We start from the raw sequence: 17,359 nt of genomic DNA, 5'->3' as shown, positions 1-17,359 counted from the left end.
CTCTGACGCCCCTGGACTGACGCAACTGATGCCGCCGTCCGTTCCGGTAGTCAAGTGGCTTCTCTCCGTACTGACTTGTGGGCAACAGCCACACAGCATGCAGGGATATCCGTGACGTCATCAGTGGGACTGACCGCGAGTGTATGAAAGAAGATGAAAAGTTCGATGCTATCTACCATACAATACAATTATGCAGTATATGCCATTACTCTAGCATGTTATACTATCATTATTGTTGAAAAATTGCCGCTCATGACCTAACATGACCGAAGCGGTAGGAAGTTGAATATTGAACGCAATCCAAAATAGGAAAAATAGAATTGAAAATTAGAAATTGTTTAGTATAAGGAGGTGACGAATGAAGATACCGAAGTAAGCATGAACAAGCTGTGTTGACTGTTGATGCCTCAAATTCTTATTTTTGCTATCATTTAAGGACGACGTCATGATAGCATACTGGCCGACCTAGTTTTCCGGGTAAACATTTTAACGTCGGCTCTACTTTTCTTCACATCACGCCACATAGTTCATCATCACGCAATTGTGCAGTAGAGCCTGGTGATATTTCGATTTTGTAGGCCTTTCGTGTCATGGTGCTTAACATGCGCCTGCAACGAGGCACATTCCTGTAGTTATCTTTTAGGCAATAAAAAGTAATCACTAAAGGGCATTATTGTTTAAAATGAACGTCTAAATGATGACAAAAGCAAAAATGTAATTCAGAGTGTGTGATATTAAGAATGTAAAGTAAACATCAATACTCATTGTTCATCAAGCGCACCTACCTATTATAGTTATACCTATACTTTTGACCCGCGCCTCTAACAATTGGCGCCCCCGTGCACGAAGAGCATATGATAAATAAAACAGCTCGATCACCGATGATGGGGATGTTTCCGCTGGCCTCGTGTCCGAATAGCTAGCGGCAAAACAGCTAGTGCCATTTAAGCTAGTACGTTTGAGCTAGTGCTACAAAAGAGCTAGTGATCTAAAAGCTATTGTTAAAATAGCTAGTAACTTATAAGAGGTAGTCCCAAGGAGAGCTAGTGGTACAAAGAGTTAGAGCACATTTTCTCACAGAAGACATCATAGGCAGGCAGGAGTTTCTTCGCGGAGTTGGATACAACATTTCGATGAACTTTTGAAATCCGAACGTTTGAAATCTGAATAAAATCTGAGTCGTGTGTTTCTGTCTTTTTTAGTATTACGGCCTTTTTAGTGACCGATCTGATCTGAACTGAACTTTGCTTATAAAATCCCGAAGAGGTGCAGTGTGAGCCGATCTACTAGCCCTTTACAACACTAGTCATTTTGCTCCTAGCTGTTTTGTAGGACTAGTTACAATCGCACTAGCTATTTTGTGGCACTAGCCCAAATGAGCTAGCTCAAACAACACTAGCTCTTTTGTGGGTATGTATAAACATAAACAATCTTTTTTTTTCAAAAACGAAAAATAATATTGAATTTATGCTACCGCATAAGTCGTTTTTTGTTTGTGTTCATTATCAGTTTGCATTTCGTTTTTATTCATCTCATTCATTTTTTAGTATCCTCAAGGTTCGGCTAGCAAGACTGAACCTTGAAAGGAAAAAAAATGATGTACGAAGCAAATGCATGAACTTAGCGAATTGAAGAATGCGAGTGTGAGCACGGATTATTCGAAACGATGGAACATCATCACATCCATGAAACTCATGTCTCAGTGCGTGATCAAATCGCCCAGAAGCACTCATGTTCCATGCTCTAGTAGACGACGGTGTTCCCGGCCTGTCTGATATCCATGAATCTCTGCGTCATATAGCTAGTGCTGTAGCTTTGGTTATTGCTCTTTTAGTGAGCGCTTAAGTCTAGTGGCCGGTCCCGGTGTTAAGAGTAAATACTCGTCAGTCCCCACGCTGAAGTAACTACCGTGGTCCGTAATGCAGCCCTGGGAGAGGGCGGGACCGTCGCTCGGCGCCGGCCCGGCGGCGCTGCGGACCGCGGCCGGTCGGCGGCTCGCGTGCGGACTCCAGTGCCGATCCGGCTGTCCGTGGGGGAGGGTTGTGCATGTGACGGACCGGTGAGTTTCGCGACTCGAGGGACTGGTGATTGCGCAGTGAAGGATCAGAGGCCTAGGAGAGAACTCTGCTCGTACGGACTTTGGTGTTGTTATTTGCAACGTAGTAGAGAGACGTTTTTAGTTAAGAATCGTCTTGAGAACACAAGTTTGTCATCTACAAGGAGCCTCATCAGGTGGGTTTTTGGCGCCTATGCCTGTTGCAGAAATGCTGCGGCATGTAATTATATCTCGTTGTTTATAATGTAGTGCATGATTTAAGTATTGCCCCCCCCAAAAAAAAACTCATCTTGCATAAATTTGCATGCCAGTTGCTCATAAACTTCTATGCTGCAAACCATGGCATATACGGAGGTCTATGGAATGATGGACGGAGAAGATAACGTTATTTGAGTTTGTGGTCAACGTTGTTATCAACGGTGCATTATCAAATATATGTTTGCTGTTGGTTAAGTGTTAGTCATTCATATGCACTATGCATGTGCTGCTACTTTTGATAAAGCTGGTGAAATTACAACTCATATCTGCGTAATGTCTTCCACGATTAATGTGCTGCAACTCGTTGGTCGTAACAATAAATAAATAAACTTGCACCTAATTAAGTAAAGCGCACGAGCCCATACTTAAATGTCAGCGTTTCATAAAATGGCGAAATTCTATTGCATCTTTGCAGTCTGTGCTATTCAATGTCGCCGACCTATTCAGCTCTGGTCCGTGCCCAGAGCTAGTGGGCGGGGTCTGCCGCTATCTTGCACAAGCCGGGCTTGCCCTGGCGCCGATAGGGGCGACCCACGGGAGCTGGGGAGGGATGGGGGAGGACTCAGCGCCACCCTGTCTGTATCTGCTTCCCTGATCCCCTGCTGAGCCGAGAGGAGGGGCCGAGTTTCAAGTATTATGACGGGACAGCAATCTTCTGCAGGCACGTGAGCCGTGATAGACAATCTCCTACGATATAAGGATGGATGCACCGTGATTGTGCCAATCAACGACCATGGCATGAAGGTGATCCGACAGAGCAACCTATCGACACGAGTCATGTGCATTATGCACTTTAAGTGCATGATGTGTCTAAAATTCCGAAAATATGATGCATGGATAACTGCAATATGGTATCGCTAGGTTATTTGATACTGTCAATGACGCATTATTCACAGACTCGATGATCACATGGCCCTTATGATACAGGACCATATGATAAGTGTGCCTTTAAATGTCCTTTGTAGAGACTGCTTTGCGGTTCTGCTCCGAACGTTAGAAGATTTATATGTGCAATTGTCTACCTCATTAATTATGGACACATTTGTCACTTATGTAATGGACTGGTGGTTATCGCAATTGAAGCGCAGTGATCCATCAAGCAGCGCTATCAATCTTGATGAACCCGGAGAAATTGAATGTTACGCAAGATACTCTTGCATGTGCAACAGCTCGTATTGAAATTCACAAAAATATAATTGCTAAGAAGTGTAGTAGTAGTACCTCTAATGGGTTCCGTTTCTCAACAATCGCGTGTCTTCTCCAAAGTGGCAGTATGTTCTATGATTGTGGGGGATTTTATCTGTGCTCGGCACACCACAATGGTCCGCAAGCCAGCACAATGGCCGCTGGAATTCCAAAAGTACATCCGCGATAGAAGTGCCCGATAGAAGTGCGATAGAAGTGCACCCGCCCGGATCGTGCAGTGATGAGAAACAGGTCTCAGCATATGATCTCCTCTACGAAAATCCTCTCCATTCAATTTATTTCGTTTTAAAATCTAATTTGAGTCTCGTTCCTATTCAGCATGGATTACAAAATGCATGCCCGCGGAAATAATGAAACATCGCTACCCATTGCCTTACCGCGGCAAATTCTGTCCGTTCCACTGTCCCTTCTGCGCAGATGGGTCTCCTCTCTATATACATTATGCAGTCCATCCCACCCCGCCCATGGACAGATGGGTTTCCCGTCAGTCCCACCTCCTCCATTGCTTGGTAGACGGGTCCTCTGCCCACCAGTTAAAGCTGATCACGTCGCCTCGGATGGGGTCAAACTGATCGGCGCTGGCGTCTGTCTGGGAGCCGCTACACAATGCATACGCCGGTCCGGAGAGGCTGCTGAATACGGTGCGTCCTCACTAACCAACGGAATCCCGCGACCCGTGCCACCCGCGCCGTGCCAGCCCACACCGAGCCAACCTTTCTGGGAGCCAGTGGCCGCGCGCGCTGACACAATCCATTATTGATGACAATAAATCACCGCGATCGGGCGATCTTGCGCCGACGGCAATCGGTGACAATATGCACGTGGAACGCTCCCGATTTGGCCACATATATGCTGCAGCAGCTTCGCGCGATGTGTGCTTCTACATGGAACCGGCTCCGGTGGTTTTGTCGAACACTGGATGGGTTTTATGCTTCGTCGAAGGTTATCGTTTTTTTTTTTTTGGTATTCAGAGTATGATGTCCCAATGGTTTTCCGGGCACCCCCAATGGTTTTGTCCCTCAATAACTCTGCTTGAGGAAAATAATTGTTCTGCAGTAGTTCACTACTAAAACTAAAACAATTACGCAATTTACAAGGCATGAAATAAAGATGTAAAGAAAAGAAAATTTAGATTTAAGAAGAAGGGCGAAAAAAAAAACGTTAAGTTGCAAAGATGGTGTGGGTCCGTCGTACACGGGTGTCGGACCCTTAGAGCTGCTGGCGCGTACCCTTTACAAGCCGGCAGGGGGCTCCAGAGACCGGCGACGGGCCCTCAGAGGCCGGCAAAGGGTCATCAGAGGCCGGTGGTATGTACCTTCAGAAACCCTGTGGGGTCATCTTTAGAGACCGGAACGGGCTCAGGCGCTGATGGGGCCCTCAGAGTCGCCGGTGTGGGGCCTTCAAATGTCACCGGTGGCAGGGTGGCCGTCACATGCGCACTTGTGGGGCCTTCAGAAGCTACGATGTTGGGCCCTCAGAGCCGCCGATATAGGGCCTTAAGAGGCACTAGTGTGGGGCCCTCAGATATGGCAATGTGGGGCCCTCGGACTGGAGGCGCCGGTGTGGGGGCTCTCAGAGACACTGGTTTAGGGCCATCACAGGCGCGCGTTGGGCCCTCAGAACTGCTGTTACGGAACGGATCCTTCATAGGCCGACAAGAAGATATCAAGAGGTCACCGGTGCCTTCAGGAGCCTTGTGGGGTTCTCAGAGACTGGCATGGTGCGCTCAGACGCCGCTGGGACCCTCCGTGTCACCTGTGTGGGGCCGTCAGGGTCGCTGGTAACTGTCAAGGGCCCTCAGAACCGCCCATGTAGGGTTTTTAAAGGCATTGGTATAGGGCCTCAGAGTTAGGGGTGTGGGGCCCTCAGAGACGCCGGTGTGGCGCTCAGGGGCGCCGGTGAGGGCCCTCACAGTCGCCGTTATAGGGGCCCTCAGAGAAATGGGTGTGGGGCCATTACAGGCGGGTGTGCAGCTCCTAGAGCTGGCCCCCTAGAGGCCGGTTAAGACCCCCAGAGGCCGGCAAGTGGCCCTCAGAGGCTGGCTTGGGGCCCTTATGGAGATCTTAACCCTTGCATGTGTAGGGGGGGAGGTCGGATGGACCCCCCCCATGGTTTTTCGCGAATAACTCGCGAAAAAAGCGGCCGATCGCGACGAAACTTTCAGTACCCTCTCATTGATCAATTTTACACCTACCCTGAAAATTTCATGACCCTGACCCAAATGACCTTTGACCTGTGACCTCTTTTCTGAGACCATGTTTGGCCGGAATCGCGATTTCGCGTATGTCGGCTCGCACTAGCCGCGTGTTTGCAAGCTTTTCGTGGTTTCAAACGTTCAAACATGTGATTTGATGTTACTCCCGTGTGTGTCAAGGTCACCTGAAGGTCAGGTCAGGTCATTGACCTTTGGTGACCTCGGGTGACCTCGGGTCACTTTTTCGAGTTTTACATGTTTCTAGGCTAGTTTTTGGAGCTGAATTCGAATTTAGCAACCATTTGAACATTTACGAAGTAGTTTTGGTGACTTCGTAACATGTTACGAAGCTGTCAGAGGCGGTTGACACGTACTACGAATACCCGTCACGACGCCTTCTGGTTGACCTGACCTGACCTGAACCGACCTGGTCTAAATGCTTCAAGACATCATCTGTGATCAAAACTAACACGATATTCGTGATCAGCACCCCGAAAAACCCCTTAGCGGCCACACTTTACGACTTTCTAACAGGTCCCGATTTTCCCGACTTTGGGTCATTGACCTGACCTGGAAGGTCAACCAATGACCTAGGACCTTAAAATTGGGTATCATCGGCTTCCTCTCGTCACGGGCAACACGCTCGTTTTTTCCGCGAAGCTCTAGCTCGATCAGGGGCCAAACGGCAAGGGGGGGGTCCAACCGACCCCCCCCCCCCTACACATTAGAAGCTGGCAAACGCCGCACACATGCGAGGGTTAATGTTAGTACTTTTGGGCCCATGAGGTGTTCTTACGAGCCCTGTGGGGCCCTTCTGAGTCCAAATATAGCCAACGTGGACCCTCAGTGGCCAATTGGCACCGCAGTGCCCCTCAGGCCCGAATAATCCGATGGGCCCCTGATCCTGATGGGGCGGGGGGGGGGGGGGGGCTCACGGGCCCACCTGGGTACGCCACTGAGGAAAATCGTAAACCCATAAATATCGAATTGCAATCACCTGTTATTTTTTTCAGCGATTATTGTGATCGTCTGATAAACGCCAGAGCCTCGTAGCTATACCGTTGCCTCCCGCGCAATGTCCGCCCCTGCGGACCGCAGGGGCTGCTGCACCGGTGCTAATCGCGGTCATCGGTTTCTATCACCTTATTACAGAGGTGTCGGGGCTGCTGCCGAGCTGCCGGCAAATGTACGCGTTTTTTTCGGAAAGATGTTTAGGTATGTAATGAGGTAGCCAAGTACTAGGACGAGCAGAATGATTTTGAAGAACGTTCAACCTTTGGGAAATATTAGTGGAAATCCCGGGATTATCAGTACCTTATGGGGATACACAACCATGCCTTGTAGGTACGGTTGTGCCCCATGGCAAAGCTACAATCTTTCACCCGGTGCAGGGGTTGAGCACCCCCAACCATTTTGAAAAATCGACACCCCTGATGTGAACGGTTATCTCCCAATTAAAAGAGTCCTCGTGCGTCACTGTGGCCAGCTGGCTTGACCACTGCTGACGTCACATGTATGTAACGGTGGTTTAGTTTGAGTTATTATATAGTAACTGCGCGTATATCTGCATAGACTAGGAACAGCGGTGGACGGTCTCTCGAAGGCCCCTCGCCTTGGAGGACATAGGCGGCGGAACGGGGAGGACACCGGGGCACCGTGCCCCCCTTTGATTTAGGCATTTTAACACCAGTAAAACGCCTTTTGGGCGAAGAACGAGCGAGCGAGATAGTGAGCCCTGCACGTGCGGAAGGGCGAGAGGGTGCTTCCAACGGGCTTGCGCAAAGCACCCTTCTAACCGGTCGCTAGCGGTGTGCCAAATTTGAACGCAATCGGCCCAGCCGTTCCTGATATCTGGAAGCGGCATTCTGCACGTGCGCACGTGCAAACGGGGTCCAAAATGACTTTTGCACGGCACCCTACTCACTGGTCCCCAACCGTGTACCAAATTTGAGCGCAATCGGCCCAGCCGTTCTCGAGATCTGGAAACGCCCCCTGCACGTGCGCACGTGCAGTAGCACCCTAATCGCAACACATGGGAATGCATTGCCTGGTAGGTGCCTACCTGTATGCCAAGTTTCAGCGAAATCGCCCCAGTAATTACCGAGTTACTGAAATGGGAACAAATTTGTCACCTCTTATTGTTGTATTTTGCACGTGCACTGGGGGTGACCCACATGCATCGAGAGTATCCTGTTTTGGGTAGAAGGGATGCTGCTACCCTACAAAAATTACCGCAAGTCAATCGCCCAAGCGGCTGCTGAGATATGAGCCTCTCAAAATCACTACTTTTGCAAAACAGCTTGAACACCCTTGACTTTTCACGTGGCACGTGCCACGACCGTCACTGAGATGCATCAAAAGTAGTCAATTACGGGGTAGAAGGGATGGGGCTACCCAACAAAAAAGACCGCAGGCCAATCGGTCCAGCGGTTGCTGAGATATAAGCCTCTCAAAAGCGTTACAGGCCGGGCCGGGCCGGGCCGGGCCGGGCCGCTCATACTGAGATTTTTCCGTTATATTGAAAAGACTCACTTCGCTCGCTGCGCTCGCTCGCTCGTAATTAGCCCTATGGGCGTTGCAGGGAAAGAATGGAACCAAATGTCGGCAGTGCCCCCCCTTAACTGAAGGTGTTCCGCCACTACTAATGGAGGACCGGCGGACGGGATAACAGGGGATGGGGGGAGGGGGGGGGGGCTGTAAGAGAGCCGTGATTGTTGCCGACACCGCCAGTAGCTAGATTAGGCAGCTGGCTGCTCGGCTGCCACTAACCGTGTTTACATAGGGTTCCCTTAATCTTCCCCTATTTGTCTCTTAAATGTCCCTTATAAAGGAATCCTCTGTCTCCTTTACCTCGCTTCACTACAAATATGGCGCAACTAAGTCATTCTAGAAGCAGTTTGCAATTTTTACTTACCTTTAGGGCTCTCCCAAATAGCTTCCAGACTAGACACTGAGGTAAAAGTGATAGCACATGAAAGCTCAAAGCAAGAAAAATCAGAAAACTATCTGGCATTTATCATACTTTAAACGGCTGAGCTATTATTCAAGTAGGTGTAATCACATCCACGGCAATATCAGAACACCGCACCTGTCGAATTTCTGCCTTGACTTTCTGCAGTTTATGCGTTAATGCCACTTAAAAATCCTCAGTCGGCGCACGTGCGCTTGTCGAGTCGGGGACCACCAGTCGGACGATTCGGAACTGCCGGCCAATCAGCACGCCGCTTTTGTGATGTGGTAGTTTGAGAACCACTGGATATGGTAGCGTAGCAGCTTTTGGAAAGGCGCTACGCTACCAAATCCTCCCCTATTTGTCGCTTAAAGAGGGAATTGAAGGGCAGGATAAAAATACTTCAAAATATGAATTGTTGAATTTCGAGTATTAAATAAGCCCAATTTATATTGTTTACAGCATAAACGATGCTTTGTATGCTTCTAACAACAATAGCGCCCATAGCAACGTTACACGCGATCGCTATGATGCCTAAAATTCGATCTGAAAATAAGGGAGAAATAGGGGAAGATTAAGGGAACCCTATGTAAACACGGCTACTGTCGACGATGAGTCGGTGGTTTTGTGTGACACGTGCCTGAGTTAACGTCCAGAGGCCGTGCTACCTCCTGGCCTTCGAGGCCGCTGGTTACCGTGCTAAGTAACCGTGAGTGCGGGCCAGCTCAGCGAGGGTTGACCAAGAGATGAGGCAACTACTGCCTGCTGCCGATACTGGGTCTGTTCATCGTCGTGTTCATAGTAGATGGGTACGAGCAAGGCAAACAAGCGACTGGTTAACAGAGAGCAGGGCCCGTCAGCGGTGTGCGAGCAGAATATTCATGCTCTGGGCGGGGGAGGGGAGAGGCGCTGGCGTGTGCTGCTGTGTGTATGCAGCTCCCGTAGCCGGCGAGCTCTGCCGCGGATGGCTCGGGCCGTGTCCGGTAGCCGGTCGGACCTTCACTGCAGACAAACACGCAAACAATTACACCGCGGGCAGCGCGCGCCAACAAGGCTCAGTGGCGCCCGGCTAAGCACGGGATCGATGCCCTTATCGACCCAGCGGGTGCAGCCGGCACTCATGGCAGACAAATTTAAACAGCCCTCCGGCCGGCTTCAACCTGGCCTGTCTTTAATTAACCGCCAGGGGTAGATTTACGATAATGTATTGGGGAATGGTCGACACGAAATGCAGACTGTACAGCGGCGGCGAGTCATCCGATCAACAATGCGCCGCTCCCTCCCCCGCCGGCCGGCCGGGCGGACGCCGCCACTCGACTGGCCGTGAGCGAGTAACCGCCGGTCCACGGCCCACCAACGGGCACGTTGGACAACCACGGCACACCTGTGCAACCGTTTCCTGTTTTTGGTCTCTACAGACCGTAACGAGGCATTGTCATTTGTTGAACAGTGCCGGGCAAGCAGCGGGCACGGCAGTTGTGACTCACTATTTGCAGCTGTCTTTTGGCGCCGGCACATGCTCTGCTATTCGCCCTCCCCTCGATAGGCATCGGACGCAAACAACAATGAAACCGCCAGCAGAACAAACCTATCGGCCTGCCAGATCGGACTAACGGCGGAAGGAACAATAACCAACTGGCCACGGGTCTGTAGATAGGTGCACCATCCGTCCATTCATGTTTCAGCTCCGTCAGCAGGCACCCTTTCGCTAGGCAAAAGCAGATACTTTTGCTGAAATTTCGGAATCGAGATCTTCACAGGAAGGAGGCATCGTTGGTTGTCAAGAGCGGTACCTGCATACCATGGTTCTGTGATAATACCGTGGCAGGAACTGGATGGAATGTCATGAACGGGCGCGCCCCTTTCGTGCAAAGCAGAGGCAGAGCGCTATTTATATCCCTGCCGAAAGTAGCGTCAATTTTCACCGTAAGTATGTGTTCGTGCTTAGCTTACTGGCCTCCTGGCAGATACATCTTTCCACTGCAAGGTGCTTTCGAGTTTTATATGTAAATACCACTGTTTCCTGTTCTCTGCAAAAAGTATCATTTTCGTTTCTCCGAACGCCGAAGATCCACCTTTGCTTCCGTTCGTGATCGACGCCCCGTTGTCGTGAACGGCGGCTTAGTAGCCGTCGTCATGGGGGCTGTCCCCCCATACCTCACCCGTGGCGCATGCCCAGACTCCTGACACTGTGCGGATCTGCGCAGAGCGCCAAAATTATCCGGGACATCAGTGTTTGGTGTCGCATCAGAGCCCCGTTTACCTGGCTGTCTGCAGTGGCGTCGCAGCGTTGTCGCTCGTCCAAAAACCGATTACCGTGTCGCAACTGAGCGGGCAGAACAAATGGCGTGCAGCCTTGGCCATGTATCTGATGTATAGTGCAGCTCCAGGTATAGCAGCCAACGTTAGCACATTCCATGGGTCTTTTTCACAGAAGTTGGTTGGTAATCCTTTTGTTGTTATCGCCCGGCTGAGCGCAGGAATGTTTCCATTGTAAGCGTCGTGCGCTGTTAAGCTATCCACTTGGATCACTGGGCAGAAGTACACGGGTCGGGACCGGAAACGGTGTTCGCGAGGTGTCGCTAACCGGAAAACGCGTCCAGCACGCCATGGACAGCGCTGGTCACAACGGAGGACGATCATTTCTCGAAGAACGGCAGCACATCAAGGACGGCAATCAGGTTCGAGGTCCATCACAGACACCGTGGTTAATGACGCATCCCTGTGCGCTGGTCACCTCACTCATCAACGGCGTCTTCAAGGCGAACGGGCTAATTAAAGACTATTTGTTTTCGTTCGCTCTTCGAATCTCAAAACCTGATCAGTGGATGCGCCATTTCATATTCCTGGATCAGGTTTTTAAGAATCGTCTGTTTGTAAACATGTATCGCAACGTTAAGCAGATACAAAACATGACAGCAGTTTGCTTAGAACGTTCAAATAGTTTGTTGTTTCCTGCATCGAGAGAAGGAGCTTTCCTCCAATAAGACTTCATGGCTAAGTTAGCTTACCAGACCTGTTGTGTGACAGACGGCAGCAATGCGACGTCCGAGCCTCGGTGATCCGGGTGATGTTGGTACTTGGTTGGTACTACTGCGGTGCTGCGATTCCGAATAGTCCTTTCTTGTCTACAGTCGGGTCTCCGCAGCGTGGGTGAACGCAATCGACATCCCGACAAACTTGGAATGAGGACATCCACCAGCATAGTTGCTCTCTTCTAAACCGCCAGGGGCCGGCAGAACTTTGAGATGTATGTGTGCGTTGGCCAAGATCGCCAACTATTTTCCGCGGCTGTCTCCGTCAATATATGAGATTGGCTTGGGAGCTGCGAGCTACCAGCCGCCAGCGTCGTCCTTGTGGAGTGGAGGCCCTGCTCAAACGGTATGCGCCTGCTCACGGTAATTACGCGCACGTCCAAACTGTCCGATCGACAATGACTGAGAGGATATAAAGGAATTCGCCCAGGAGCGTCCATTGTCCAATGGCCATATCGCCGGCGCAGTCACCAGACCAGTGATTAGAGTTGTATGTGGTCTCTCCGTAGCCTTTGTCAGATGATATCCATCCAGTTCGCTGAAGGCCATCCAGTTGGGCCGGCCCGGCCACTCGGCTCCGACCAGCCCCGTATATTATTGATATTTACCGACAGGCCGCTCGGAGCGGCCACAGGTGGTATCATTAGACGCCGGTCGGCCGTTCAGAACCAATCACCCACTCGATCGGTGTCGGGCGGTTTCCGCTATTGTAGCGTCGGACGCGGCCCGCCGCACCGGCCGGTCAGCGGCAGAGGTCCAGGGCTGTGGCGGGCCGACGGGTCCGCCACGAGGTCACCCCGTCCGGCACGGCAGCAGAGGCGCGGACTCCACTTTCACCGCTCGGACCTTCGCGGGCACCACAAGTGCTGGTGTGGACCGAGGACCAGGGACGAACACGGGAGATGGCAAGCGGTAGCGACACGTAGGCCTCCACTGCAACGGCGACTGGAGGTAATAGGCTGAGGCTAGGTTTTCGTCGGACACCGCTTCCATTGACGCATCAACAAGATGGTTCTTGTGATGATGGAATTGCTAAAATACTTAAGAGGGTTATTGCAATAATGTAAATAATATGACAATTAGTACAAATCAAATGCGTTCAAAAACACACAAAGCTTTCGGTTTCAGCAGTCTTGTTCACTGTGACATAATGTGTAATCGGTACAAATATTCGCCGTAACCGTCTAGAGCTCTTGAAAATAACAATCAAGCAGAAGATCGAGCTTACTTCTTGGAGCAAACCGTTCTAAATGTGTAGCATCTTTTCAATGATATCGCAGTTCAAACTTAATGGGATTGAGTTAGCTGAATGGGGTGGGCAAATGCGTGAAGGAGTCGTCTCAATGATGGCCATCAGCTCAGAACAATGCTCTGCAGATGACTTGGGGAATAGGTAGCTCAACACTATTCCTCAGCCGTGGAGCTGAAAGATATTTAGCAATTTATATGGAGAGAAACGAACTGTATTCAGTAACGGGGAACAATCTACTGTCTAATGGCTACCAACACAATGTGCAAACTGCAAGAACTTTATTTTACAGAGGCTGATTCAAATGGATTCAATTACCTGGTTGATATAAATAACATGTAAACAGATTGCTGTCGAGATAAAAGATTTAGGCCAGGTGCCCGATGGATATCTGGGGCACTGATATCAACGTCTCGGGATTTTAAATGCTCTGAAGTAGAACGACTAAACGATAGCTATCATTGAAATGTTTGGCTTTCAATAAAGTGGGACACACAATCTGACAATAGATCGTATTTCCAAAGTGCTTTTAAACGTTTCTCCTTCTGACCGTTCGCGAGAAATGGTTATGGTCTTTGACCTGCATACTAAAGTGTCAGCAGCATTATTTTGTTGGCGCCGATGTCGTGTAGTTAGGTAATTAGACGACAGTGACCTAATGTTTATGTTTGTCTGTGTTCCAGGGCATGTCTCGCTGGTCGGCGGAGTCTCGCCAGTCCAGCGTCCGCTCCCTCCTGAACCATGGCCGACCTTCTGCGCGCCCGTCTGCCTCCCCTGCTGCTGGTGGTCTGCCTGCTGTCCTCCGCTGCTGCCTGGCAGGAGGACCTGGTGGCGCGCAACCCCAACACCACTCTAGGTGAGTACAGGACAATCCCATCTCTGCCGCCCTCGAGTTAGCTCCGCCCGCACCTTCAGAGTGGAGCCCGGACCTTTGCCATGGCACGCCCGGACTGGGACATGGGCAGCTATAGAGTGGACATGGCGGACACGGGCGGACACGGGTGGACACGGGCGGACACGGGTGGAGTCCCGACCCAGGTCACGTGCGGCCAGTCCTCTGAGCGAGACAGACCTGAGACCACCCGGCCAGTGACGGGCTCGGTCATCGCCAGCGTTCCGCCGCCGACTGACCGAGCTTCGAGGCCCAGCTCTATACCTCTGCGGAATAAAAGTGACCCATAATAGAAGGCCTGCTCGAAGTCGCCGTCCGTTAGGCCATAAATGTGCCGCGGAAAGTGGATTATTTAATGTCAACCGAAGCGATGAGGAAGAACGGCTGCATCTTTTCCGGTGATGTAGACAAAGTGTCTTTCCTTGTTGATCAGACACTAGTTGTAATGTGCAAATAAGGATGAAGCTCGTATTCCAGTAGAGTGTAGTATGGCGGTCGTGTCGGACATTGTATGGGTGCACTGTCCTGTACGACAGACAGAACAGGGCTGAGTGAGCATTCGGTATCGCCCCGGTACAGGTGGTGTCGACTTTCCGGGGCTGGTAAACAACGCGGCAACAAACACAAAAACAACACGTGCCGCACCAATTCGCAAAACTACCCAGCACCACGACATTGTCCGCGATGGTCATGCACATCCATCAGGATCGTGCCATGATTGTCGCAGCGTTCGTGCAGCGTCACATTAAGCCTAATCTCCACGGGCCCGATCATCAGGTGCCGACCGGTTTGCCAAGGTTCAGCTGGACTCTGGCTCCTGGCTCCGCCTGGCCAGGTGGCTCCTCGGAGTGGTTCGATGGGTGGCCGCGCTCCGTCACCCCGCCGTCGGGCGTGCCCTCATGTTTAGTGCATACGACCTGTCACGGGCGGCAATTCCCGGACCATGTTCTGATCGAGTCTGTGGACAGTTCCCGCAGCCAGCCGACGGTAAAAGCCTTGCTGATGTTGATCGGCCTGTCCGGTGGGTGGCTGTGACTTACCCTTCGGCTGGGCACTCCCCGTTCGCTGAAAGACTCCGCCACGGTGAGGTGGCTATCGACTATCGAGGCGTCCCCGTAAGATGTGCAGTCTGAACTACCTGGGACGTCCACTGCTACGCTCATCGATCCACAGCACGTCTGCCCATCGGCGGCCGGTTGGGACGCTTGAGATTGTGGGTAACGTCACGGGAACCGTCAAGCAGTGCCTCCGTCTGGGACCGTAGCGCCGCCTCGGGCCTCACAGGCGATCAACGTCTCTGAACAGTCGCATTACTGCCAATCAGTCATTGAGACGGACGGGCGGGCGGCGGACAGCGTGGCTACTGCGAGTGGCCAATCAAAACGGGATGTGACAGCTGAACATGTGACCGGACACGGTGCGCACAGACAGCAGAGTGATCACACTCGGCCAGGGCCGCTGTAAGAGGAGGTATGTGGGTCAGTCCTCAGCGGCTGAATCACCTGCCGGGGGCAGTTTGACAGGTCGCCGCGCCGGTCAGCTTCGAGCGATCGACAGACTGACGCGGCAGCATATCGGAGAAATCCGGACTTACCCAGACCTGCTGAAGGCATGCTGAGTATTCCCCCTATCAGTAAATATTTATTCCGACCCTCTAGAGCTAGGGGCGCCGGGTATTTCACCCACCACCTGTATGTGATAAACACTGAGATAATTATGATAATAGCATCGGTGACTCAAGCAATGCACCATGAGCGCGCTGTATGTAGATGTTGAACGTAATGCCGATCGCCTTGCAATGACAGTTTTGCTGATCATTTCGCCACTCTCCCTTCGCCTCATGCCCTGCATCATCCAGCGCTGTGTGTCGTATGCAACCATTAAGAGCATTATGGGTTGAAGGTCATGTTTGCCCATTCTCTGGTGTGGGAAAGTGCTGACCTTCGATTCGCCATTAAACACACCGCCTTGCAGCCCACGGCGTATGACATAATCTCTGCCGAACATATATCTTCTTGTAAGGAGAATCAAAGCGGTCGTGTCGCCGCCAATGACTCACAGTCGATTGCCCACTCCCCTCTCGTTCTGTTACGTCATAGGTCCATTGGTGAGAGCCATCAGCGGGGGAGCACTCTGGCGCCGTGCATGCTAATGGCCGCGGAGCGTGGCACGTAAAAAGTGCTCTAAGGAGTCGTGTCCATACTCCAGCGAACGAAGACGTCAGCCTTCCTGGAATAGCGGCTCGGTCATCTCCAGTGAATGGTCTGAACCGGCCTCCCGGTACGGATCGCGTTCACCTGTGTCTGGAGCGGTAACTCCTGGCCATCTCCCTCTGCTGAGCTACGTACTCCTTGCAGCCCTCACAGTCCCTCGCTGGGCCTAACGTTCCCGCTGACCCTTTAGTGCTCCCTTCCAGATCCCCCAAGGTATCTCAGGAGGGGAGCGTTCAGGGTGCTCTGCTGGTGCTCCCAGACCCGCTCTGGGACACGAATTCTCGGACCTGGGTGCGGCGCTCCCTCCCGCCCTTCCCTTCAATTGAAACGTGTCCTCACTCCATGCCCCATCCTGAGCTGTTCTTCACTCTCCAGTGTAAGACAGCTCGTATAAGTTGACCTCCACATCGTCCCACCAAGATGGGTCATCAGATCTTTATCTACGTTGCCTCAGGAGAGCTATCAAGGTCGATAATATTCGGTAAGAAAGGGTTCCCAATCCTTTTGCATTGCCGCTAGGTGATGGTGGGGTGCCCCTAAAACTCGATGCAAAACCGTTTGACATCGAACCCCGTGACACAATTTCCATGATGTAGCACCTCCTGCCCTCCCCTCCAGGCTCCAACACCTACTCGCCATTCATCTGCGCAACAATTGTCGGCGCGGCCTAAATTTGGCGCGGCCGGCGCCGCGCTGGCAGCAGTGTCGCGGCGGTGATGGGGCCACTCCGCCCCCTGCAGTGGCTTCAGTGATTCTGCAGGATAGCCTTACGCTCCACACCGACAGAGGCAGAGGTCCCCTGTTCGGAGATGTTCCGGGGCGCCGCTTCAAGCGGCGGGTAGTGGTCTACAACAGTGTCGCGCCGCCTCTTACTAACAACGCCGGAGCATCAGATGCAGGGGCGAGGTGGTTAGCAGGAGGGCCGCCCCGATGGCCGCTGATTGCAGGGAGGTTTGTGTGCTCGCCCTGCACAGGTGCTGTGCATAATGAGCTGCTCATACCACCCACCCAGGCGTGTTATCAGTTCGGCCGGCCATCCCGATGCATACATTACACCAGCGCGAGCAACAGCAGCCAGTCGTTCCGGGACGACTTCATTTGCAGTAGAGCACGGGCCTTCGGGCGCGGTTTGATCTACCTAGCGGACGAGCCACTATACCGGCCCATTAACCCAGTGCCGCTGGTTTCCGGGCACCGGGGCCGGGGCCGACCGGAGCGCTCGTGCCCAGAGCTCCGGCCTCGACCGAGATCGCGGCGCCGCTCGGCGAGCGCCCGAGTGTCGGCGGACCCCGCGGTCCCCGGCGGA

General features: G+C 52.0%; 1 protein-coding gene across 3 annotated transcripts in view; it reads left to right on the top strand.

Annotated features, from left to right (window-relative positions):
• Positions 1-1,960: 1,960 nt before the first annotated feature.
• Positions 1,961-17,359, top strand: part of LOC122374719 (semaphorin-1A-like) — a 59,652-nt gene continuing 44,253 nt past the window's right edge. Inside the window, exons 1-2 of one of the 3 annotated variants that reach the window (XM_043353643.1) lie at positions 1,961-2,232; positions 13,632-13,804. In XM_043353643.1, the coding sequence (XP_043209578.1) occupies positions 13,690-13,804 (115 nt within the window). In that variant the 5' untranslated portion in view covers positions 1,961-2,232; positions 13,632-13,689. The remainder of the gene's footprint in view (positions 2,233-13,631; positions 13,805-17,359) is intronic. The other 2 variants (XM_043353642.1, XM_043353644.1) reach the window with 2 other exon arrangements.

The sequence above is a fragment of the Amphibalanus amphitrite genome, unplaced genomic scaffold (genome assembly GCF_019059575.1).
Source record: "Amphibalanus amphitrite isolate SeventyFive unplaced genomic scaffold, NRLGWU_Aamphi_draft 001701F_arrow, whole genome shotgun sequence".
Lineage (NCBI taxonomy): Eukaryota > Metazoa > Arthropoda > Thecostraca > Balanomorpha > Balanidae > Amphibalanus > Amphibalanus amphitrite.
The sequence above is the reverse complement of the archived record's forward strand: the minus strand, read 5'-3'. Positions and strand labels throughout refer to the sequence as shown.